This window comes from Gymnodraco acuticeps, unplaced genomic scaffold, assembly GCF_902827175.1.
Source record: "Gymnodraco acuticeps unplaced genomic scaffold, fGymAcu1.1, whole genome shotgun sequence".
Lineage (NCBI taxonomy): Eukaryota > Metazoa > Chordata > Actinopteri > Perciformes > Bathydraconidae > Gymnodraco > Gymnodraco acuticeps.
This window is the reverse complement of record NW_022990023.1, coordinates 2,900,411-2,924,716: the sequence shown is the minus strand read 5'-3', so window position 1 is coordinate 2,924,716 and position 24,306 is coordinate 2,900,411. Positions and strand designations below refer to the sequence as shown.

Genomic DNA, 24,306 nt, shown 5'->3' with positions numbered 1-24,306 from the left:
TAAAAGCAATAGCTTGCGTCGGGCCGAACCACGCCCCTTAGCTGTGATATAATGAGCATATAGCCTACCACGGCCTGTCGTGAGCTATTGCTTAAATGTTATCCTGTTTTTATCACCAACAAATACATCAGACAGTTTATAGATTTGATATCTTCCCGGTCATCTGTATATTTTTCTTACTCTCTAATGCTGATTTATTTCTATTTCTGTTTTATGATGTCTATATTTTAGAATGGTTTATTTCTACTTTTTTTATTTGGTATTATGTAATGCCTTGTTTGGTTTTGTACATTATTAATCCCAAATTGAGATGATTAAAGTAGGCTACATTTTATTTTATCTTTCTGAGGCTAACGTGGTTAAGTTTGAGAATATTATTAAGGAATACAAATCCCTCTTTGCAATGTTTACCAGCCTCCGTAGGCTTTTCAATCAAAATCATTCAACTGGAATAAGTGCAATATTGATACAAATTGATTACATGAACATAAGATGTTATGTTCATTGTTTAAAGGTATTCTATTGGGAACTCGGTACTAGAAATATCACACTGTTGAGATGTCATATCCGCCTAAGTAGCCTACTTTATTATCCGGAATATTTTATATTGTTTATATTTGATATAATACTTTTCATTGTGTTTGTAATTGTTAATTCTCTTATACCACTTTTTAAAGTATTTAAAGTATATAATATAAAGTCTGAACCGGTCTGAACACACTTCTGCTTCTGTGACGAAAGAATTTCCCAACAAATTGGCAGGAAATCTTAAAAGCTTCGTAAGGCTTCATCTCACCATCCCTAGATAATAACAATTATATGAACTCATGAAGAGGTTTATAATCAGCAGCTCTCAGACAGTGGGGGTGACTGGCTCCTCCTGTTTTAAAGTGTTGAGGAAAATTGCAAATGGTGAGCCTCTTGTGAAACCACACCTTCACCTGTGTGTGGTGTGTCTGCGGCACACCTTGATTCCTCTCTGGCTGCTCAGAAATGTTTGGAAATGGCTCTTCCATAGCTTCAGGTTTATTCAACCCAGTATTTTAGCATACTCACTATAAAATGGGCAGACCGAAACTGTGAAGTCTTTCTTCTCCTTATATCTCCCACTGGGGAACATAGAAAGGAAACACAATGAGAGACACAGGAGAAGGGGGAGGCGAAAATAAAATCGGCAAATCTGAGAAGGACCAGGTAGGCTCATAATCTCTCTGTTCCGGGCGTGATTTCATGCACGTATTTTACGGTTACAGTTTAATAATAGAGGAATTTAAGTGGACGTTGTGATACAAGTTGTGGCTGGTTATTCCCCGAGAGGATCTGAGTCACAGTGACGCGAAGGGCAAACAGCAGAATCAGCTGGTCGAGCAGGAGCTAATACTCACGGTTTATGACGGACGCATGGACGACAGAAAGTAGCATTGCAGCTGTGTGTTTGTGTGTAAACAGACCCGCATTTTGTCGCAAATGTACCTAAAAAGAAGCTCGTGCTCATATCTGTGGATAGTTGTCAAACCGGCGGAAGTTAAGCTAGCTCACTTTGTTGCGGAAGAGAAATTACTGTTTAACATTTTAAAATATACAACACTAACGGCTAATTTGCCGGTTAGAGTCATTGACAATTGTAAACAAGAGCTTCATAGGGTTGCTTTTTACCTACTTAATGTTACTTTAACTTTATTCACCCTAACTCTGACTGTACAGACAAAGATAAGAGTACGCCCCTTATTGTACTGTACTACCCAGCCTTTCACCAGCTAACGTTACAGTACATAGCCAACTAGTGGAAGAAGTATCAATACATTATTGTCAAAATACTTAATTAATAGTAAAAGTCTTACTTAAGAAAATAACAAAGTTATTATCAGCAAAATGTACTTAAATGTAATCATGTGCAGAAAAATTGCCTTTATGTGTTTATATTATTATTTATATGTGTGACATCTCTAGATAATAGTGTTGCATCAATTAGCATGTTACTGTTGTAAACAAACACAATTCTGAGTAAATGTCCTGCTATCAAAATGTTAATCAAGTAAAATAACACAAGTATTGGCACCAAAATGTACTTTAAGTACCAAAAGTAAAAGTACACATTCTGCAGATTGGCCTGTTTCAGAATAATATATTATATGTTTTGATTATAATTATTGATGCATTCAAGTGTTATCAAAGCTGGTGAAGGTGCAGCTAGTTTTAATGACTTTGCAGCTGCAGGGTAGCTTTGGAATGTTACTCCAGATGTGAAGTCGTATAGTGTTGTTTTGTATTTCAAAATATTAATCAAAATCTGCACCTATGAATTCTGGTGGGGGACAAGTACAAAGTAGCAACACATTTAAATACTCCAAGTAGAACTCAAGTATCTCAAAACATTTCTTAAGTACTGTAAATGAGTAAATCTACTTAGTTACTTTACACCACTCGTGCCACCTTTTGATAACTTTGTAAGCATTAGTGGTAAAATGACTCAGATCCTCTTCTTAAATAAATGTACTAATACCACAGTCTTTACATACTACATTACAAATATAAGTCCTGATTTTGAAAATGTTAATTAAGTAAAAGTACAGAAGTATTGTAAGCTATATCATAGCTTGAAGTTAAAGCCTAACAAACATAGCCGCTGTTAATACCGGGAGATAAACATTCAAAAGATAAAACAAATATCTGTTCAGAATATAAGGATTTTGGCTCAGGTCTCACAACAAATATTTTCACTTGAAAGCACAGGTGTTAATAATAACAGAGCTGCATTCTGTTTAGGTGTGTCAGGTCTCAGGTAAGTGATTGTGCCCAATGCTTCCCTTTCCAGTCCAGTGTGTAAAACGTGTCCAGTGGGGCCCCTGCAGAATGTAGCCTCCTGGATGCACAGTAGATACCTGTGTACAGTAGTGGCCTACGTGCCCACCACACACACTCGCACTCTTACACACACTTTAGAAACTTGGTCTGAAACTACAGCACCATGTCAGAATTCACAGCCAGGTGTTCAGACACAGAACCTCTCACCAGCTTATCACCATCTCTGAGCCAAAGTCAAAGTTCTCACTTTAACATTTTCTTACGCCCTACTGCCACATGGTTTCCAAGCATAAAAGGGTAGGGATAGAGTTCTTAAAGTGGTAAAAGCCTGTGTTTAATTTCAGTGTGTTAACCTTTTGAAAATGTTTTCAGAGTTGGATCCCCAAGATCATCAAGAAGAGAGTGTGCACCACCTTTGTAGAAGATTCTCTCAGGTACTTTGAACTCTGTGCAGCACATTCCTCTGTGACAGTAATGTCTATTTATTGTGCCGAGGCGTCAGGATGATCATGTTTTCACATGCGTTATCCTCTCACCTCTCTCAGTAATGGCGCGCGGTGTCAGTGCGGGGGTGCGAGAGATGACCACGGCTCTGTGGCTCTTGGAGACTACTTCAGCACAGCGATTGTCAACCGCTGGGTCAGCGCCCAGCACTCCTCTGAATATCCCACTGATGCCTTTGGGGAATTGCAGTTTGCAGGAGCCAGCAAGAGGCACAGCTATGTGGGTGGCTTTTTGCTCAGTTCTGTTCTCTGAATGGCTCATTTAATGTTTGTCTCTATATTTTTAGATTTTATGACCAAATCTATTCTGTTTTTAGACAATTAAGATTCCAATGCACCTACTCTGTAGTTATCAGTACTTTCCCCTCCTTTATCCTTAACCTACTGCTGCACCTGAACACAAAGGGATCACATATATTTACTGATAAGCTACATTACAATTTGACCACATAGGACAGTTATAATACAATCAAGCACACATTTTATAATTAAATTGAAGTCAAATTTGTGTTTTATCCTCTACCCGTTTCAATGTTTTTTGTCTCTTTGGGATATCAGTACCTGCGTCTGTCATGGGACACCCAAGCGTCTATGGTCTACACCCTGATGACGGCTCACTGGGGTTTTTCTGCTCCTAACCTGGTGGTCTCTATAGTGGGCGGAGAAGGCAGGACAAAGGTGAAGACTTGGGTACGAGAAGTCCTCCGGCAGGGACTGGTGAAAGCCTCACAAAGCACAGGTAAACATTGTGAAAGCCAAATGAACTTTGAAGTGGCTAAACTGCAAACACTGCTATGAAGGTGGGTCATAGGTTACAGGCCAGTTAAACCCATGCACACTTTTATCACTGTGACTTTAAAATTCCTTGGGAAGCGATTTGTCTACAGCCAGCATATGATTTCATAATTTACAGACTGGTCCCCTTCACATTTAAAATAATTGTTTTGATGGGTGTGACTGTGCCCTAAATTCAGGAAATCTGCATCTTGCATTTAATATTGCATTGTTTCCTCAATAGTGCATAACATGTTTGAAAACAATCTTACATTTAATCTTAATATTTCCCCTTGCCTTAAACTTAACTTAATTCACCACCTTTCATTGGTTAATTCATTCATCAATTTTTAGTTGCTAGCTTTAGCCGCATAGTTCAACATTTCAGCAGGAATTATTGTTTTTACAGATGGGAATTGCTTAAGAAACCTGATATATGATTCTGGGTCATACCATCTTCACTGGTTCATCATAATACTTACTTACCTATTATACTGTGTATTTGGTTTTCAAAAAGGTCTTAAATTAACTAAATTAACCTTGAAGAAAGCCTTAATTTGCCTTATGTTTTATTTTTCCCTTATAAAACAAATGCTTCTAACGGCATTTAACTTCATATGTCTAACCTTTATAGCCGTATGTAACTTTATTTAAGTCTTTTTTTCCCCTTATGGTAATTATAGTATTTTGCCCACCTCTTTTACATTTTAATCTCAACATTTTCATTAAAGATTAAAACATTAAAATCAGCATAATTTCATTATTTTGTAATGTAGATAGAGAGAGATGCACATTAAGTCCTCTAAAATGTGTAAACATTTCTAGGTAACAATCTATTCATGGATTTTCTTGAATGACACAGAAATACTCATGGTGCTTTTAGCAGGAAAAATGCAGCTGTTACAAAATGTAGTAGCAGTCCAGTCTAGGACTCCCTGGGGTCCGATCCTAATTTGGTACGACAATGGCCGTTTCCTCCTCACTCCTGTGCCAGATGCAGGTGGCAAACAGCGATACTGATCTCCTGTCACCGAGGTCACTTTAACAAGATGTCTCCAAACACATTGTTTATACACAACACTGTGTAGATGTGTGTGTACCAACAAGGACTGTTGACATGGACATAAAATATCAAAACAGTAGTAAACATTACGTAATAAATATATATTTAGCAAAGTAAACAGATGTTAAAAGTGTGTTGAGGCTGTATGTATATATGTATCTCCGTGATAGTAGCTTTTGATGCGTTTTATTTTCCATGTTAACTTTTCTTTTTTAAGGTTCCGATGGTTAGATGTTGTTACTTAGCATTTTCCATGATAAAACACTTAACACAATGTCTATGGTTCTTGAGTATAAATGACTGTCCATCTCAAATAGACTAGATTAGATTAGTCCTAATTGAATATGTAAGCTTATTTACAATTAATTTGAAGGCTTTTGTAAATAGGTCTTGGTCATTTACCTGATAGTCAAGAGGTAAAAATGTTAGCTTTAAACGGCAAATTCTTATGACATTTCTCTTCCTCTTAAGAAGTTACAGCTACCACACAGTTTCTGGTTTCTTCTCCCCCTCACTGTTTGTCTGCTCTTCCCAGGAGCGTGGATCCTGACGGCCGGCCTGCGTGAAGGCGTGGGCAGGTGTGTTGGAGAGGCGGTGAGGGATCATGCCACCGCAGCCTCGTCTGTGTCCCTCAACAAGGTGGTGGCGCTGGGTATCACTCCCTGGGGCTTCGTCCACAATCGAGAGCAGCTGGTCAACCCTCAGGTTGGACAGGTTTTCCTATACTTCATTTACAAATCTGCACTAATTATTCTAAATGAGGAAAAGACTAGGTCCCAAGTTTGGGGTTGAATTATTTTCTCTATTACAACCAGACCTTGTCATTAAGGGAAGATGTTGTTCAGCTTTACGTGTCAAAAGTAGAAGAACTGTAGCGTGTATTCTTCATTATCTTGGTTCCCAATTGTATTGCTTTGTTTCTTTTACTGTGATTCTATGTCGTATGTTGGAATCTAGTAAACACGGGCCTCTAATGCACATCAGATATTGACTTTATTCAAAGACACCTTGCTATATCATAACTTCCTTGTTTCTTGCTCTTGCAGGGCAGCTTTCCCGCTAAGTACTACGTTGAGAACACGTCCCGGGACTCCTGTTGCCTGGACAACAACTACCAGGCCTTCCTGCTGGTGGACGACGGGAGTGTTGAGCGCAGGCAAGAGACTGGATTCAGAGCCAAACTGGAGGACTACATCTCCCATCAGCGCACAGGCATCTGGGGTGAGAGATAATATGATTAAATATAATGTTTGGTATTACATGTGACCCGCTCTATCGAAATCAGTCGGAAGTCGCAACGGCTCATTTCAAAATAAACGTGGATTTACGTAAAAAACTATTTTTTCGGGGTTCGGTTGTTTTGTTTGATTTTAAACAAACAAAGTCTTGGCTTTCAGAATATGAAACTTTTATTTCCAAAATCACACGATAAATACATTTTTGAAGCTTGTAAAGGGACGAAGACAGGCACCTCTCCCTCGCAATCTGCTCTTCCGCAGCGCCGCCCCCCCTCCCTCCGGCTAAAATTATGAATGTAAGAGTATAGTAATCATAGATAACACGGCAGGGTCCGTTACAGTTTGTTTTCATCTGATTTCAATTAAACAAAGTCTTGGCTTTCAGAATATTAAACTTGTTTCGGCAAATTCAGGTGATAAATACAAGTTTGAAGCTTGTAACGGCATAATTACAAGCGGAGAACGGAGTAACTTAACGTCACAGCAGGCATAACAACAGCCGGTGTTTCTCGTGAGTGTTTTCCCCGGGAAACAAACACAATACACACAAACGCAAAATTACACAAACACACACACACGTATACACACACACTCGCGAGCTTCCCCTCCAAATGAAAATATCTTCCCTCCGTAGTATTTTGGTCATTTGCTCCGCTAATAATCAATCAGATCGATGGATTCCAGAGAAGAGGAAACTTTGAAGGCCTTTTTCTCAAAATGATGACTCGGTGACAGTCATTATATAATGTGACATATTTCGCTTAATATTTGGAGTACACAAACAATCCGGATATCATTAGAAAGCTAGGAATATCCTCTTTCCAACAGTGTATACAACTCAAAATGTGTCTTCGGGTCAATGCGACTGATTTCGATGGAGCAGGTCACATGTAGTATCAGAAAAGACAGTTTTTTCCCCTTCTTCACTTAAAATGTGACACCAATGACTGAAAGAAGTGTACCTTAAACTGTATTTCCTCTGTTGTTTTGTTTCCTTCCTACTGAATTGCTGGTAAAACTGGTTTTGGAGAACCATGCATGAGGAATGATGATGGATTATCTTGAATCCTGAATAAATAGTAGATTTTCAGCTTTTCTGCTGCTGCTATTATCCCTAATTTTCCTTGTACTAATGTTTCAGTAGTGTAAAGTGTATGTAAAGAAAACTAAAATATGTCCAAACGGCACAAGGCTCTTTTACCCACGAACAAGTCCTTGCTCATCCATCACCTCTTGTGGTGACTTTTTGTGTTGAAAAAATGATCCTTCGTTATCTGCAGATTGAAATCCTTTGCATGTCACTGCAGGAATCTCAGTCACAGCTCTTAAACATGTATAGTCAAGCAGAGATTTAGGCAAAAATATTTAACGGCGTGCTCCCTCTGTGTTGTTGCCTCTTACGTTACAAGGAAAATATGCTTAGTTTGTGCCAAGTCCTGCATTCAGGATCTAATGTCTGCATTAAAGTGAAGTCTGTATAAACAAAGAATGTAGATAGATAAGTACTTTATTGATCCCAATTTGGGAAATGTTTGCGTTACAGCAGCATAAAAGACAAGTCAATGAACATAAGAGAAATCAAGAAACTAGAAATAAACAATCCAAAATATTTCTGAAATAAAATAGCGTTAAGTAAAAAAATATACATGTGGAAATAAATGTACCAATGCACTGAAGGAATTAAAATGTTTGTATTTCTGTAGGCAGCGGCAGCATCGACATCCCAGTCCTATGTATGCTGATATCAGGGGAGGCAAGCAAGCTGGAGGTACAGTTGCTGCTTTTTACATAGAATAAATCATTTCAAAAGCACAACTTACTTTACTTTTATTAGGGCTTTTGTATATCATAAATATTTTTGTTTTCTTTTTCTACTTTCCACCAGAGAGTGGACCTCTCTCTGAAGACCTCCATGCCCTGGCTGGTGCTGGCTGGCTCTGGAGGGCTGGCTGACTTCCTGAGTGACGTCCTGGAGAACCTGTCCTCTGCCCCCACCGCCCAGTCCTCCTCAGAGGGGGACGGCGAGGCGGGGCCCAGCGTGGATCTGAAAGAAAGAGTGGCAGAACGGGTTAAGAAGCACTTCCCCTCTGAAGCGGAGACGGATAAACTAGTTGAGCAGGTAAGTGCTGAAGCATGTTGTCATTGTGTTCAGGAAGGAGCTGTTTTTTCAGCGGCTCCTGGCTCAGATTGCCGTGACATTTAACTTTTAAATTCATGGCCTCCTGGTGACACCTTGACCTTTCTTTTGAATGCTATAAGGTCGAGATTTCAATATTACTCCCACAGGATATATCAGCATTCCAATAAACATGCATATACTCCCAAGTGGCAAAGTATTTTCTCTTGTACCATAACCCCCAGGGAAAGCTAACATGTTAAGCTCTGTTGCAGCTGCTAAGGCTCTAAGAAAAACAGCCACATGGTTTATTTGTTGCTCATGTCATCCAACACTTTATAATAGTTGCATTTAATGAACAATTATTGAGCCTCTACGGAGCCTGTTGACTAATAAGAGGATTATTCCTGTAACAAAACAGACTGCAATAGGATTAGTTGCATCTGTCTAGCCAATAATGTTTAAAAGAAAAATGCCTTTAGTGATCCTCCCAACTCTTCAGGACATATCTGATCAAAATCACTCTTATACATGTTTGGACATTTCCAAAATGCATTTGAAAAAGCTGTGAAGTATCTTAGCTGCTCTCTATTTTAAATCAACGTCAGCTCCTCTGCACTACCAACACACCCTCCTAATCGCTGCAGTTTTATCATCAACAGCCCATGCTGCGTTCAAAGACTGTGGCTGGTTATTGTCAGTGCCGTCATGATTATTTAATCAATAAATATAACAGATGTGTCTACTCCCTGCCTGTTGAGTATCTGTTTAACTAGGGCAGGGGTGCCCAACCTTTTTTGAACCGAGAGCTACTTTTAAAGTTGCCAGTCTGCCGCGATCTACCAGTCCAAATAGAGAGGCGTAGCCATTACTGAGCCTACTACCAGTTAAATACACACTTCTACTTGTATAAAACTGACCTTTGTACGATGAATACTTCCTAAAATACTGCAGATCCTTTATCTTACCTCTTTCTAATCTACACACATACAAGTATTTAACTGAAGTTACACAACAGTGTTGTTGATACAGAGTTGGAGTTTATTCACAAGTCACTACAGTGGGTAATGTTTTCAAGAAACATTGAACAGTGCTGCCACATATGACACAAAAATAAAAGACTCTGAACCCTTTCTTTGCCATTAATTAAAAATAGTGTTGCTACAAAAGTATAAATTAGGCTTACTAATAAGACAACTCAGATCTGAAGCTACACAGGAATCTGCTGCCAAAGTGCAATAAAAAAGACAAAATGAATAGAATCAAACCCTTTTTTGTAGCATTTTAGTAGAGTATAAAAAGAAATAGGATGCAAGCAACACTAGTTTCTTAACCTGAATTGATAATAGACTATAATCAATTTAAGTTTGCATTCTTATACCATTTTGTACAATAATTATAATGAATAAGTTCAAACAAACTAAAACTTACAGCTGATTAATAACGGTATCTAACTTGAGTTTTTATTATATCAAAAACCTGTTGAAATGCTACTGTTATTTGTACTGTCCCCCAAAAGCGCATCGGCAGCCTCCAGGAATGCTTCTTTCACAACTTCGCGGTCTTTGAAAGACTTCATGTGTTTCGCAAGAACGTGACTGACACGATAAGATGCTCTGGTAGCAGCCTTGCTCTTGTTGTTGGGCCTGGTGAAAATGGACTGCTGTGCATTTAGCTGTCCTTTCAGGCCCCTCCCCTTTTGGAGCGTAGGGCAGAATTAGGAGGGAATTCCGTCTCGTAGCGTTTGTGCACTGTTTTGAAATGCCGCTCCTAAATTACCCTTCTTCGATAAAGCCACGCTCGCATTGCAGATGAGACAGATGGACTTTGAATTGGAACAGATACAAAAATAATCATCCTCCCACTCGGAGTGAAATTATATATTTTGGGCTTTTTTGCTTCTGCCATAATTGCGGTCTTGTGTGTGTGTCACTCCTGTTGACGGTTGACACTAGTGATGTGTCGGTCGCGAACTCTTTTAAGTGAACGACGGGAGCCGGCTCTCGCCCGCGAACGAGCCGTTTTTTTTTTTTGCGGAGGGATCTAAATCGGCATGAAGGCACATTATGCAATGTGCACATTATCCCGCTTATTACATGGCCACATTCTCAACAAAGTAACGACATGACTCCCAATATTAATTGAAATGCTTTTATGGATTTAGAAAATGATTTTATTGATTAAAAAAATAGTTGTATTTATTTAAATTGACATGCATCCGCTAAGAAAAATAGTCCGTTGTTACTGTTTGAACTAACGTAGCAACGGCAGGAACTGCTTCGATAGTGTTTTTGAGGAGCTTTTTGATTACAGATTTGAAAACATCGTTGCTTGCTTTAAAAGTAGCACAATTCATTATGTCAAACCTTGGAAAGTATCTAGATATCCCTGCCCTAATGCCAAAGTAACTGGCAACTGAATATGTGTCGCCGTTTGATGTCTATGTCTGGACCGCTGCGTAAAAAGGAGGGTTTCTGCCCCATTACTTCTCTTCTTACTTCTATAAGAATAAAACACGGAGGAGGGAGATCTCTTTTTCTCCCCCTCTTCTGAGAGCCCATCAGCTGATCTCAGAGCACGCTCCCCTCTCCTGCAGGGGGGCGTGGTTTATATAGCTAATAGTTACTGAAATAGAGCCCTGCTGTTTTGTCAGGGCCTTTTCTTTAAATATAATTTTAAAATGTCGATACAGTAGCCCCTTTTTTAAAATAGCCTAGTTTTTATAGGTGTTGCTATCTGTTTTGTGTAGCGTGGTTCTACAAGCAAGTCAGTGCATTCATTGGGTGGTATCAGAGAGTTACAAGGGTCTGTAAATGCAATGAAAACATTTGGCCACAGCAAATCATTTAAATTAAATGATGTAATGATTAATTTATGTAATTTTCACTTTTGAATACTTCAGTACAAAGGGTGTATTGAATAATTTAAGTGATATATGTGTACACATATACATCATTAATTAGTCAAAACAGGGCTACATTTGATTTAATTAAAAGGTATAATATGTGGTAAACTGAAGAGCCGTTTGGGAGCCGAAAGAGCCGGCTCTTCTTGGTGAGCCGAGCCAAATGATCCGGCTCACCAAGAAGAGCCGTAATTCCCATCACTAGTTGACACGGTTGACACGGACAACGTCAGCGAAATAGTGCCCACTGCCCACCAGCCACGCCCCGACACATGGGGTCACGCCGGCCAATCACAAAGCTTTGATGCGTTCAAGTGCATTATTCTGGGACAGGAAGATTATGTTATAGGACATTAACGATAAAACAAAATATGGTTGTTCTATTTTTAGACACATCTCGCGATCGACTGGGAATCTCCCCGCGATCGACCGGTCGATCGCGATCGACTGGTTTGGCACCCCTGAACTAGGGACTCATTTGATAGCCACTGTTAATCAATGTTTAATTATTACTGTTGATGCTTGACTTCTAATGCCCTCATAACATCTTTAAATGCCAGACAATCTGCTCACTCAGCGGTGAGTCCATTCGACGAGATCATGGCTTTGACAGTTCCCTGTCACCCAATCTTTCTTCTTCACTGTCTGCATGTCCGTCTCTTGCTCAGTATCACTATTGAACTCAAATGTGTACTTTTCCTGATTCTTGTCTCCATATTCCAGGCTCTGAGCATCTACCAAAACAGAGACTTAATTACAATCTACCATGGAGAGCAGGAGAGCCCCAATGAATTTGACACAGTCCTGCTCAAGGCACTGGTGGGAGGTACATGCAACTCGTTTTAAATTATGAAAAATGTCTGTTTTAAGTGGCAACACGTCTTTATTTTGATGTTTTGTGGTATGATTCTGTGTTTCTCAGCCAGTAAACATCGAGCGTCTGTTGATGACAGTCCTTACAATGAAGAGCTGAAGCTAGCGGTCACATGGAACAGGGTCGACATCGCCAAGAGTGAACTCTTCAATGGAGACATCCAATGGAGGGTGAGAGGGAGGGGGGAGACATCACATGAGATGAGAAATACTACCACTCTAAAGTAAATGTATTATGTGTAGTGTTCTGTATTAGGGCACAACTAATCGAAATGTAATCGCAATAGCAAAATTGGTTGGTGTAATTTTGAAATTGCAGAAGGCATAATATTAGACAGACTACACATCGTATTCTTCAGACTTAATTTATTTTATCTTTGTTTGGTACAGATCCTTTAAAAGGAATCTCGCCATGCGGATTTTAAAAATATCTTTCAATAATGATGACAATAATTTTGTAAAAACATCTCCACTATTGTAAATCATATCGTAATTGCAATTACAGTCAAAATAGTCACAATTAGTTTTTTTTTCTTCTAACTTGTGCAGCCTTATTTTGAAGCCCTTTTGGTAATTACAGCACTTAAAGTTCTACTCTGCAATGGCATTTGGTACGCATTAAGTATTGACCTTATATTGAAACCTTTTCCCAATCAATTAGTATGAAGACTTGGAAGACTCCATGACAGACGCCCTGGTCAACGACAAGCCTCAGTTTGTGCGCCTCTTCACGGAGAATGGCCTCAACATTCTGGACTACCTGACATATGGCCGGCTGGAGAACCTCTACCGCTCCGTGGCCGACGGGACGGTGCTTTACCATCTGCTTCAGCGCCATCTAGTGGAGCGGCTGGGGTATGCAGGCCCTGCACCCACATTAAACCTGCAGGACTCCACGAAAGGTGCAGCAGAGAATGTACACAGTGGCGGAGTGACGGATATTAGCCTTTTTGAGGTTTGTTTCTTCTGATTATAGACACAGGCCAGGCCAATGAAAACAGAACTTGTGTTTACACTTGAATCTTTTGTTCTTTCCTCAGGTTGCAAGGGTCCTGGAACTGTTGATGGGTGATGTCTGCCAGCCGTTTTACTACGAAGCCTTGGGATTAGAACAGATCTCATCCAAGAGGAGAGCTCTTAGGGTAGCTTTGCTTAATAAGTAGACGGATATCAAAGTTAATAAACAAATGACGTGGACTTGCAATTATTCTGACACCCCCTCCCCTGCTTCCTTTCATCCATCCCAGCGGGCCAGTAAGGTGCTGCGAGGAGACTGCGTGTATCGGGACAAGCGCTGTCTCTTCCCCTGGGCTTCGCTCTTCATCTGGTCTGTCCTCCAGAACCGCAGCAAGATGTCCATATTCTTCTGGGAGATGGTAAGACTTTGAAGACATATAAAGCAATAATGTGTTTCTTTTTTAAATAAGCACTTGATAATCTAATCATCTGCATTCTTCTGGTGCAATCAGACCCAGAGCTTGATTAGTAAATATCATTTTTCTAACCACCTGAGTGATACAGAAGAAAAACATTCATGAACATCCCATTCTTAGCAAACATATTGTATCATTGAAAGTTTTTGTATGACCTGAGTTTCCTTGCTGTCTCTCTCAGGCAGGGGAGTCGGTGCTGAGTGCTCTGAGTGGCTGTAAGATCCTGAGGGAAATGTCCAAGCTGGAGGCCGAGGCTGAGACCAAACTGTCCATGAAAGAGCTGGCCCAGAGGTTTGAGAACCTGGCACACGGTGAGAGCATGAACTAGTCTTCATATGGACAATTATTTCTATATATATACTGTAGTCTGAGTGTGAGCGTACGGGAGAGTGACAAAGTGATGGGAAGAAAATGTGGAAGTTCATGAAAAAGACAGATTTTTTCAAACTACACATCAGTCTGATCTTTTTTAATCACAATATTGCATGTTGGTAATGCCAGAGGTAGGATTGTTTGACACCTTGTCGTAGTCTCGTCTAATTCATGAAAAACAAAAAGTCACATATTTATTTAATGAAATGAACACTATCATGAACCTTCAATCCACTAATGTTTGAGAAAACGTGTAGCAATGATGGTCAGACATTAAGTTATTTTTTAGCTGTCTGCTTTTTAGGAATTAATTGTTTTGTTGCCTGTGGAAATGGGTCGTTTTTTACAAAGCAATGCATGCACATCCTGTTTATGATGATTGACTTTTTGTCAGAATAACTTTCTTGCTGAATTTCACTTTTCTAAATGAAGCTCTGTCTGTGCTCTCTCTTCTCAGACGTCTTCAGCTCTTGCTATCGGAGCGATGAGAGTCGTTCCTTCACGCTGCTGATTAGGAAATCTCCAGTTTGGGGGGGCACCACCTGCTTACAGATGGGCATGGGTGCTGATGCACGACTTTTCTTCAGCCATGACGGAGTGCAGGTACGTCACTGTTTTCAAAGCTGTGTGACTAACATATCAAAGACAACATTGGAACCAAGTCAAGGGCTTTATTGAGGCAGTTTAACACGGTATCTGTTATCCTATTAAACGTTTGATACTGTAACTTGCTAACTTCCCTTCCCGAGAATAATTAAATAGATCAAACCTTGTTTTCATACAATGTTTAACTGAAATAGTCTTCTCTTCTTTAATATTATTAAAATGAAAAGGACTTGAAAAGGAAGGAATAATGGGAATAATGATAATGGAATTTTGATTTAATACAAAAAAAACACAGCCCCTTTTTATATTGAGAAAATACATTGCAGTTGGTGAAAATGCTCTACATTTCTCCTCCAGTCTCTGATGTCTCAGATCTGGTGGGGTGACATGAAGAGGAGCACAGAGGTGTGGAAGCTCCTGCTCGCCTTCTTCTGCCCCTTCCTCTGCTACACCAACCTCATCCCCTTCAGGTAAAACCCAAATTAGTATCATTATTTAGTCATTCAGAATTGTCAGATTTCCGCACTGATCCTTTACTTCATGCTCTACCTCACAGGAAACAAAATGACCCGCACCAGGAGGACGAGCGGAAGCCTAGCGATGACGGACCGGGCCGCGACAGCGACAGCCTCTATGGCGCCACCGTCTTCTCTTTCTCAGACATTAAGCACATGTAAAACTCTAACATGTTCATATTTTGATCATTTAAGGAAAAGGGACCACATTGCTTTATTGGTTTGTTTTAGGGGGAATTTCCTTTTGTCTATTGATTTTTTTTAACGTCTTGTTATTGTAACAGTGAAGCTGACACGCAAGGATCACACACTCCAAGGACCGCAAAAGGTGAGCTGTCTTTTAACGCAATGCCTCTTGTAAAATAAAAATGAGACAAACTACTTAACAATGGCCGATGACCTTCCCTACAGGCATACCCCAGACTCACAGACCTCCAAAGCGTCCGTTCATCGTGTCAAGATGGCGTCAGTTCTGGTTCGCTCCTGTCACCGCATTTTTGGGCAATGTTATCATGTACTTCCTGTTCCTCCTGCTCTTTTCCTATGTGCTGCTGGTGGACTTTCTGCCCCCGCCTCCCGCTGGTCCAGCCATCACTGAGTATGTGTTGTACTTCTGGGTATTCACCATCGTGTGTGAGGAGTTCCGAGAGGTGAGTGCAGACAGATCCTAGTTATACCAAATTAACGCCTCCAGATTTACCTCCCCTCTCGATATCACTGCCTTTCTCTTTATTCATCCATGGCCTTTCCCCAAACAGGATAGTGTTGTGTGGCACAGTTGTTGTTGTTGTTGTACAGAATGGGTCAAAGCTTCATTTATGGTGTCCAACTTTTCAGAAAAGGAGAAAAGCTAGTGTTTTCTTCCAGATATAAAGCTATACGGACACTCAGTCTTATAGAAACAAGTCCTTGTTTTCCCTTCTCCTTTTCATTACATTTAAAAACTCAATTTTTATTGAAGCTTTGACTGTAAAAAAAGTATATTTGGTACAGCTCTAGCAGCTCAGATTGATCCACTTACCGTTAACAGAGGTCGATTTTCACCAGATTTCAGTACGCACAGAATATGACAACGTGTGTTGGATTAGAGTCTCACGCTACCTCTAAAGAGTTTTTCAGTATTTGGCACTATCTGGTGATTTTGTGATGACCGCCCTATTTCATCTACGCTCGATGTTCTCCCATAGACGTTCTTTTTGGGGACAATGAAGACTCTGCGTCAGAAGATCAGAGTGTACATTCAGGACGTGTGGAACAAGTGTGACCTAGTCGCCATCGTGCTCTTCATCGTAGGAGTAATCCTCAGGTATAGACACTTCAAACATATTATATAAGTATACGCAAAGTTTAAACATTATATATATCTCATATATGATTATGACAGAACTCTACACTATTAGTAAAATTGTCCATGAGTTTTCATATTACAGAATTACAAAGAGATTAATTATGTTTTAATTATTGTGTTTTAAGACTCTTATTCTCAATGGCTTGGACCCTTCAAAACAGAGCAGTGTGTTGTGATATATGTGACAATGTCAAAGAGTAGACATATGCACAGTTTAGCCTAATGAGATTTATGTTTATAAAAGTTAGAGTTGGTTACAGTTATAATTAGGGAACTTAATGCAGTTGCTAACCAAACTGGACATAAATCAAAACAACATGACAAAATACAAATCACAAAGGATTTAATCCTCTCCTGTCCTGAGTCTCGTGAATTCAATCTGCAGTCACTCTTACATTTCACCCACTGGATGGTGCTGTTACCTAACTGTATTTTCTTCACTGTGTTTTAGGATGTTCGACTGGTCCTATGAATTAGGCCGCGACATCCTGTGTGTGGACTACATGGTCTTCACTCTGCGTCTCATTCACATCTTTGCCATTCACAAACAGATGGGACCAAAGATCATCATTGTTGGCAAGATGGTGAGAAACAATCCCAAAGGTTGACATCATACCAACCTTACTTAGCAGGATGTTTTCATTATATTGATGGAAATCTATTTTATTTTTGCTTTCTCAGATGAAGGACATCTTCTTCTTCCTGTTCTTCCTCATGGTGTGGCTCATGGCATACGGAGTAGCCAATCAGGCTTTGCTGTACTCCTACGACCCCAGCTTGGAGCGCATCTTTCGCCGGGTTTTCTACAGGCCGTACTTGCACATCTTCGGACAGATTCCTGTGGAAGAGATGGATGGTAAATGTGTTTGTTTGTGTGTCATGCAGCTGATCAAAAGTATTACAATATTACAGTTTAAAACCGGTTTAAGAATGAAGTATGTATCTGAACCTTTGTTCCACATCCATTGCAGCTTTTTAAACTTCACGGTACGAACGTAGTTTTAAACCTTCCTTTTATTTTTTTGTCAATCTCAGTGGGGAAGGCCTGGGACATGCCTTGCACACACAACGTGACATTGATTAAGATGGGCGAGGAGCCCTGCAGGACGACGTCTAGCAACTGGCTGGTCGTTATTCTGCTGATTGTTTATCTACTTGTCACCAACATCCTGCTCATCAACCTGCTCATCGCCATGTTCAGGTAAGAAGATGGCTGTCCATCAGTCTGTCTCTGTAGCTCCACAAGCACAACATGGTTTAACTCTGCTCTCCTTCTGTCCACCCAGCCACACCTTCTCTGAAGTGCAGGGTAACAGTGACATCTACTGGAAGTTCCAGCGCTACAACCTGATTGTTCAGTACCACTCCCGTCCTTCCCTGGCTCCTCCGTTCATCATCCTCTCTCACATCAATCTCTTTATCAAGAGGGTAATCCGCAAGGTGCCTTCCATCAAGATCTACCACTTTGGTAGGTATTTCAACTGCAATCTTAAAGGGATAGTTTGGATGTTTTGAGGCAGGGAGGTACTTATCCAGTCCATGTACCTGTTAAGCCCGAAGGTCCCCGCCGGCGGGTACTTTAGGTTTTTTTTTTCACGACACTGTGTCTCTCAGACAGTGGCGGTTCTAGAACATTTTACATGGGGGGGCAAAGGGGGGGCAAGAGGTCATGCCAGGGTGGCATGGGAGGGCGGACAGTACGTGGTATTTTATACTGTATATAACCTATTTATTGTTAATTCATGCCCTAACACAAGTGTTCTTAATGCACAAGAGAAACAAGATGTTCAGACAAACAATCGGGTGCCCTTTGAGTCCCCCAAGCTTACCTCAACCATTTTAAATGAAAGGAAACTACAAAATGTATTTTAAAGCAATGAATTAATGGAACAGGTTTTTTTGCATTACAATGTAAAACTAAATATATATTTTGTTTTAAAAAAATTGGTTTTCTTAGTATTAGACAGACATATTTGTATGTCCTCACTAAGCATTATTACATATTAATTTAATATCAAACCAATCAAAATGGCCAATTATCCCAAAATGTTGCTGCTAATATTATCATATGCTTGTCAACTTTAACTGATCAAAACTAAATTCTGAAAAAATACTTGAATTATCTATGAAATTGCAATATTGTCCCTCAGTTTGTTTCAACCCCGTCACGCCATACCATTTACCCTCCTATTCAAATAATGGATCAGTCCATGTGTGATCTGCATTGAGGGAATTACATCACAAAAGTGTCAGTTTCTTCGCTTACCTATATTTCAGTTTTTGTATTTTCAGATTAAGATTGACAAACTCAACATTTCAACTTATAATTAAGTACACAAATGACATCACCCATCTCTTCAGAGAGCTGAAGGTGACCTGTGCAGCAACACATTTCAATCAATATTTGTCAATACTAAGAGCTGCTAGACTGTGCTGCTGTAATGGAATATGTAAGGAGAATAAGAACATACCATGTGGTCCAGCTGGAGTTTCATCTGCCTCCTGATCCCTGCCTCTGGCCCTCTTTCTGATACTTCATCTTTATTCCTCACATACATTTCTTCTTCTTCACTAATGTCTTCATCTCCTCCTCTTCCTCCTGCTCTGACCCTCCTGGTCTCTTAATCTCCTCCTCTTCCTCCTGCTCTGACCCTCCTGGTCTCTTCATCTCCTCCTCTTCCTCCCGCTCTGACCCTCCTGGTCTCTTCAGTGAACTCTCTTTTCCTTTTCCTCTTTCTGTTCGTCCTGATCACTTCTCATATGTCTTTGTGTTGTTGTTGAATCACTCCTATACTATGGCCTGCAAGAGTCTACTTGTGAAAAGCACTGGTACAAATGCTTGTATAACTTTACACGTTAGGGCCATGTAGCCTAGCTAATATGTAGCATATCATATAACATCAGAAAGTATTGATCAAGCGCACACAGGCAGCTGTGTTTGGATCCAGTTTTTACAGTAAAGGATGTATCCTGGTTTCATTGATCTGGCCTCATTGCTGTGATGCGTAGTTTAGCAAAGTGATCGATCTCCCAGCTAACGCTGTCTGCGTAGTATTTTGTAACGTAACGCCCCAAACAGCGCCCGTCTGTTAAACCCTATCGATTCAAACGGCAGCGTTTTATTAATATTTAGTTTCAAGCTCTCGTCCTTAGTAAAAACAAAACTAGTGGAAAGGGAAATGCTCCCAGGGGAAGCTGATCCATAGGTGCTGGGACAGCTCGCTCCCTCTCTGCAGCGGTGTGAGCCGCGGTCTGTGTGAACGCCGCTCCGCAGTTTAATGCAGGGCCGTAGCTGCGTTTTTAACGGGCCTAAAATTATATTTAAAATGATTCACTTTTAACTAATGTAATGCTTGTTTTGTTGCTTGAGAAGCTTGTGGAAATAGTGTAGGTTTGTTTTAGTACAGTTTTAGGGAAACAAAAGTTAGGGGGGCAGCTGGGGGGGCAAGGCTCTACAGTGGGGGGGGGGCAGCTGCCCCCCCCGTAGATCCGCCCCTGCTCTCAGGGGATCTTAATATTTAAGATACTATTAATGTGTTATACCAGATTAACGGGAATAATCTCAGCTAACTGACGATACAAACCATTTTTACCAAAACAAAACACAAGTCTCAAAAATGCTAACCTATTACTGCACCGATAATCACTCCTAGCTCCCTTATTACTTATCCTAGGTGCACATCCAACACATCGTTTATGATCGCAAGGAGACACAGAATATAACGGTGCCCACCTCAACACTGAAAGATACAAACTCGACGTTATCAACAAAAACGTACATCAAAACAAGTGGCGCTAGGTAGCCCACAACGCTAACATGTTTTACCTTGGTTTTGTCTGGTCTAAACTGGTCTTCAATGGCATTAAAACGATAAAAACGATGGTGTAGTTAATCCAGTGGTTCTCAAAGTGGGGGGCGCGCCCTCCCTGGGGGGCGCAGAGGTATGCCAGGGGGGGCGCGAGAGACCAGGAGGAAAAATAGTTATTAAAAAAAAGATTTTTAAAAAAAAGAAAAAATCATAATTTGAAAAATTATTGATTCGAAAATAATATGATGCAGTACTATTACGTCTGGGTCTCTGCGTTTCATTAAAGCTCAGCTCTGTGTGTATGTGGAACGAGCCATTTTGTGTGCGCGAGAGAGAGAGAGCGCACCGGTACCGGAGATCGTTGTTGTTAGCTTCTGGTGCTAGCGAGCTACACTAATGGATATAAGGAGTTTTTTCAACAACAAAGTGGAGGAGAGTCCTCTCCTGTCAGACTGAGAGACTCAGTGAGCTAAAGGACTCTCTCAGTGTTATCTCAGTGGGTCTCAAACGTTTTGGTCACCATTAATGTAAACAATTATTTCCGAGGCACACATTTATATGATCATTATTGTTTAAAAAAAAAAAACAGCTATGAAATACTATATGACAGTAAAACAAGAATAAAGTTTAAAAGGGGAGTGGTTTGTAAAATATCCATAAAGAAAAAGTAAATCTGTTAACAGTTCTGTTTCATATGGGTGTTGAGAGATGTATCCATAGATCTCTTCATTTTGCTCTCAAAGTGCACCAGATTGATGCTTTCAACTTAAAAATTGAAAAAAATATCTTCCCGGGGGAGCTTGTCCCCGGATCCCCCTAGAGGAGGTCCACACACCACCTATAAAAATAGAACTTTACCCCTGCTTACACCTATATGCCGTGAGCTGATTATCGTGCCTTCATTGTAACAGTTGCGGGTACATTGTATATGCGTGGGGAGTGTTGCAGTAGAGAATTCCACTGTAGTGACCGGTACATTAATGGGAAACCCTAAATGTTTGAGCACCCTCTATGAAACGTCAAGCTACCCCACAGAACCCCCAAAATAAATCTCTGGCGCCGCCACTGAGCCTGACTATTTGTGTTGGGGGGGCCCGCCTTTTTTTTTCTCCAAAGGGGGGGCCTGACAGAAAAAGTTTGAGAACCACTGGGTTAATCCAATGTGACTGCGTCCCCTTTGAAATGTTCTGATAATCCATAAGCAATAAAACAGCTTTTCCGTTGCTTGATATCAGAGCAGCGATATTTCTCCCCTCTAAGGCAAGCTAGCATGCGCAGAGAGGCTACCATTTTTTTTAAAAACATGAGTCTATGGGACGATTTCCCTTCGATTCTATTGACACTAACGGTCAAATGGCCCCAGGAGAGGTTTTTTTTTGACTAAATCTGTCTAAAAAGGTCAAATATCACTTGTTTTGCATCAATCTTGATACAGGGTACTTATTATATGTTGTACTTTGGATTCCTAAAGCTTTTAGTCTACTAACCCATCATCCAAGGTTAGTTTTCACTATGTACAAAATATTTTTTGGACAGACACTATAATTTACAGTTTCTTACCATGTTCAATCTGAATTTTCTTTAAAATAAAAAACATCTATATTGATTTTGACTTTTCTACATCCAACTCACAGGTTTATCATTACTTTGAGAAAAAAGATTATTAATTTAACCCTTTTAGAAGGGAAGATATGGTCATTTGGTCTGGGAATGTCATTTTCGAGCCTGAGACCTGAAAAACAGGCTCGGGGCCTAACAGGCAAAGCATCGTCTTCTATCTACTAAAATACACTGATTATAGATATAAACCTCATTCAATCCCTTCAAAACATATAGAATATCCTTTCAAGTGAGTCTAATTAATATAACGAATGGTTTCCCAGATGCGCCAACACATTTGACTCCCAGTTGGCTTTTATCAATGTGTTGTTTTATTTGAAACTGCCTTTTCCCCCCAATTTAGTCAGTGTCCTCGAATAGTGTCATGTAACAGGACTGTATCATTGTAACTCCCACATCATCTTCAACTTGCAATCAACAAATCCTTCTCTTTTCTTTAGTGTTGCAGTTAAAAGGGAAAGCAGCCAACAGGCTCATGACGTGGGAAACCATTCAGAAGGAGGACTTCCTGACCGCCCAGAACAAGATCCAGAAGAGCAGTGACAGTGAGAGGCTCAAACAGATGTCTGTCAAGTGAGCACACCTCCCTATACCAACACTATGTCAGTGTAATTATTTATGTCATGCTCCATAATACATAATCAGTAATAACATAATAGTGAATGTGTCCTTTTTTTCTCTTCTTTTTTTAGAGTGGATGGTGTACTTAAACACATGAGTGAAGGCAGAGACTTCGACCACAGGCTGAGGGCTCTGGAGAATGAGGTGAAATTATAGCACCTTTTTAAAGTATTGACTCTCACTGAGATTATTATTCTGTACCATTTGAGTTGTTTTTGATACTTTCACATCATGTCTTGCATTCAGTCAACTTATCCTATACAAATGTCAGCCAGCTAGATATAGCAGGGCAGAATGATATGCATCCCGACAACTAGAACACCATGTTCTGATATTGATATCACAATATGCATTATTTCATATGTGAGGAAAATCACACGTTTTTTAAAGGAATAGTTTGCCAATTTGGAAATAAGGCTTATTTGCTAATTGCTGAGAGTTAGATGACAGTATTTATTCTACTTTTGTTTGTACGTTAAATATGAAGCTACTGCAACTAACTGGGTTTGCTTAGCATTATGAGGGCAGCTAGTGTAAAGTATAAAAATGCACTGTTTTCTCTTGGGGTTTTATGACCTGGTATGTCTTGGTTTGAACCAATAATTTCCCTCAGTCTCCGTTGGTTGAGGAACTTTTTTATCGTTTTCTGTACAGATAAAAAAGAAAGAAGAAGAAGATAGGTGTAAATCTAGTGAGCTGGTGCTGGTATCTGGATTTCCGTTTTAGAAAGAGCCAGGCTAGCTGTTTCCACTTGCTACCAGTCTTTATGCTAAGCTAAGCTAACTGGCTGCTTGCGATAGCCTCATATTTAACAGGTTGATATGAGGTTTCCCAAAATGTCAAACTATTACTTTAAGTTAAGGTTAAAATGGGACTGCATGATATTAACTAGAACCCTGTTTTTTTTTTTTAATGATCTGCTTGCATAATTAAGGCGAAATCACACACATGCAAAATGACCAGGAAACTTCAACATGTAGCCTTAGATAACGTCATGGTATTCCCAAATAATAAATCCTCACCTCAGGTGTGTACTGCATGTAAACGCACAGATTTTTTCTCTCCTGATCTCTTCTTCTGATCTTTCATCTCAGATGGAGTACTGCTCGAGTGCTCTCAGCTGGATTGTGGATACTTTGGCACAAGGCAGCACGTTTAAACCTCCTCGGCCTCCTCCTACAATAAGAGGTACAAAATCACAGCATACATTTTTCTTCTCAGATTGTTTCCTGTTGGTTTTTGCCTTAAGTCATTCATGTTTAACTTGCCGTGTTCTGTTTCACAGAGGCGTTCCCCTCCTCTTCCCACACTGCCTGATCCAGCCTTGGTGATGCCTTCACTTGCTCAGGGTCGGTAAAAGACAAGTGCCACTGCCATGTTCATCACTGGACTCACTTCAAGTAGTTTAATTGTTCTGAACTGGAGTATAGTAGCATTATTCCAATTACAAAGTAAAGTGTATGTATTTATGATGTAGCATGACATATTGTCTGTATTTTGTTTGTCAATGCTATCATGTTTTTATTCCTGGAATACTGTTTCAAAGGTTTTTATATAGGGTTTTACTGCTATATTAAAACTACAATAATGTTTACAGGACACATTACTGTTTAATACTTTTATGTTCGGGCAAACTTAAATGTTAAATCATGTTTTTGTATTGCAACATTATTTTATTATGTTCAATAAATTGTAGACAATGGTA

General features: G+C 40.0%; 1 protein-coding gene across 2 annotated transcripts; it reads left to right on the top strand.

Annotated features, from left to right (window-relative positions):
• The first annotated feature begins 910 nt into the window (after positions 1–910).
• Positions 911–24,306, top strand: LOC117544929 (transient receptor potential cation channel subfamily M member 4-like). 2 transcript variants are annotated; one of them, XM_034214459.1, is made up of 28 exons: positions 911–1,194; positions 3,178–3,239; positions 3,351–3,528; positions 3,867–4,047; positions 5,681–5,850; positions 6,192–6,366; positions 8,087–8,151; positions 8,269–8,502; positions 12,128–12,230; positions 12,327–12,448; positions 12,939–13,232; positions 13,318–13,419; positions 13,525–13,653; positions 13,892–14,021; positions 14,540–14,685; positions 15,046–15,158; positions 15,245–15,361; positions 15,488–15,531; positions 15,792–15,853; positions 16,391–16,509; positions 17,003–17,135; positions 17,233–17,407; positions 17,587–17,752; positions 17,838–18,019; positions 22,421–22,553; positions 22,673–22,745; positions 23,696–23,789; positions 23,887–24,306. In XM_034214459.1, exons 1-28 carry the CDS (start codon positions 1,135–1,137, stop codon positions 23,916–23,918), a joined length of 3,594 nt encoding a protein of 1,197 aa, XP_034070350.1. In that variant the 5' UTR covers positions 911–1,134; the 3' UTR covers positions 23,919–24,306. The 2 variants fall into 2 exon arrangements, with proteins under 2 accessions (XP_034070350.1, XP_034070349.1); XM_034214458.1 differs by having other exon boundaries at positions 15,615–15,853.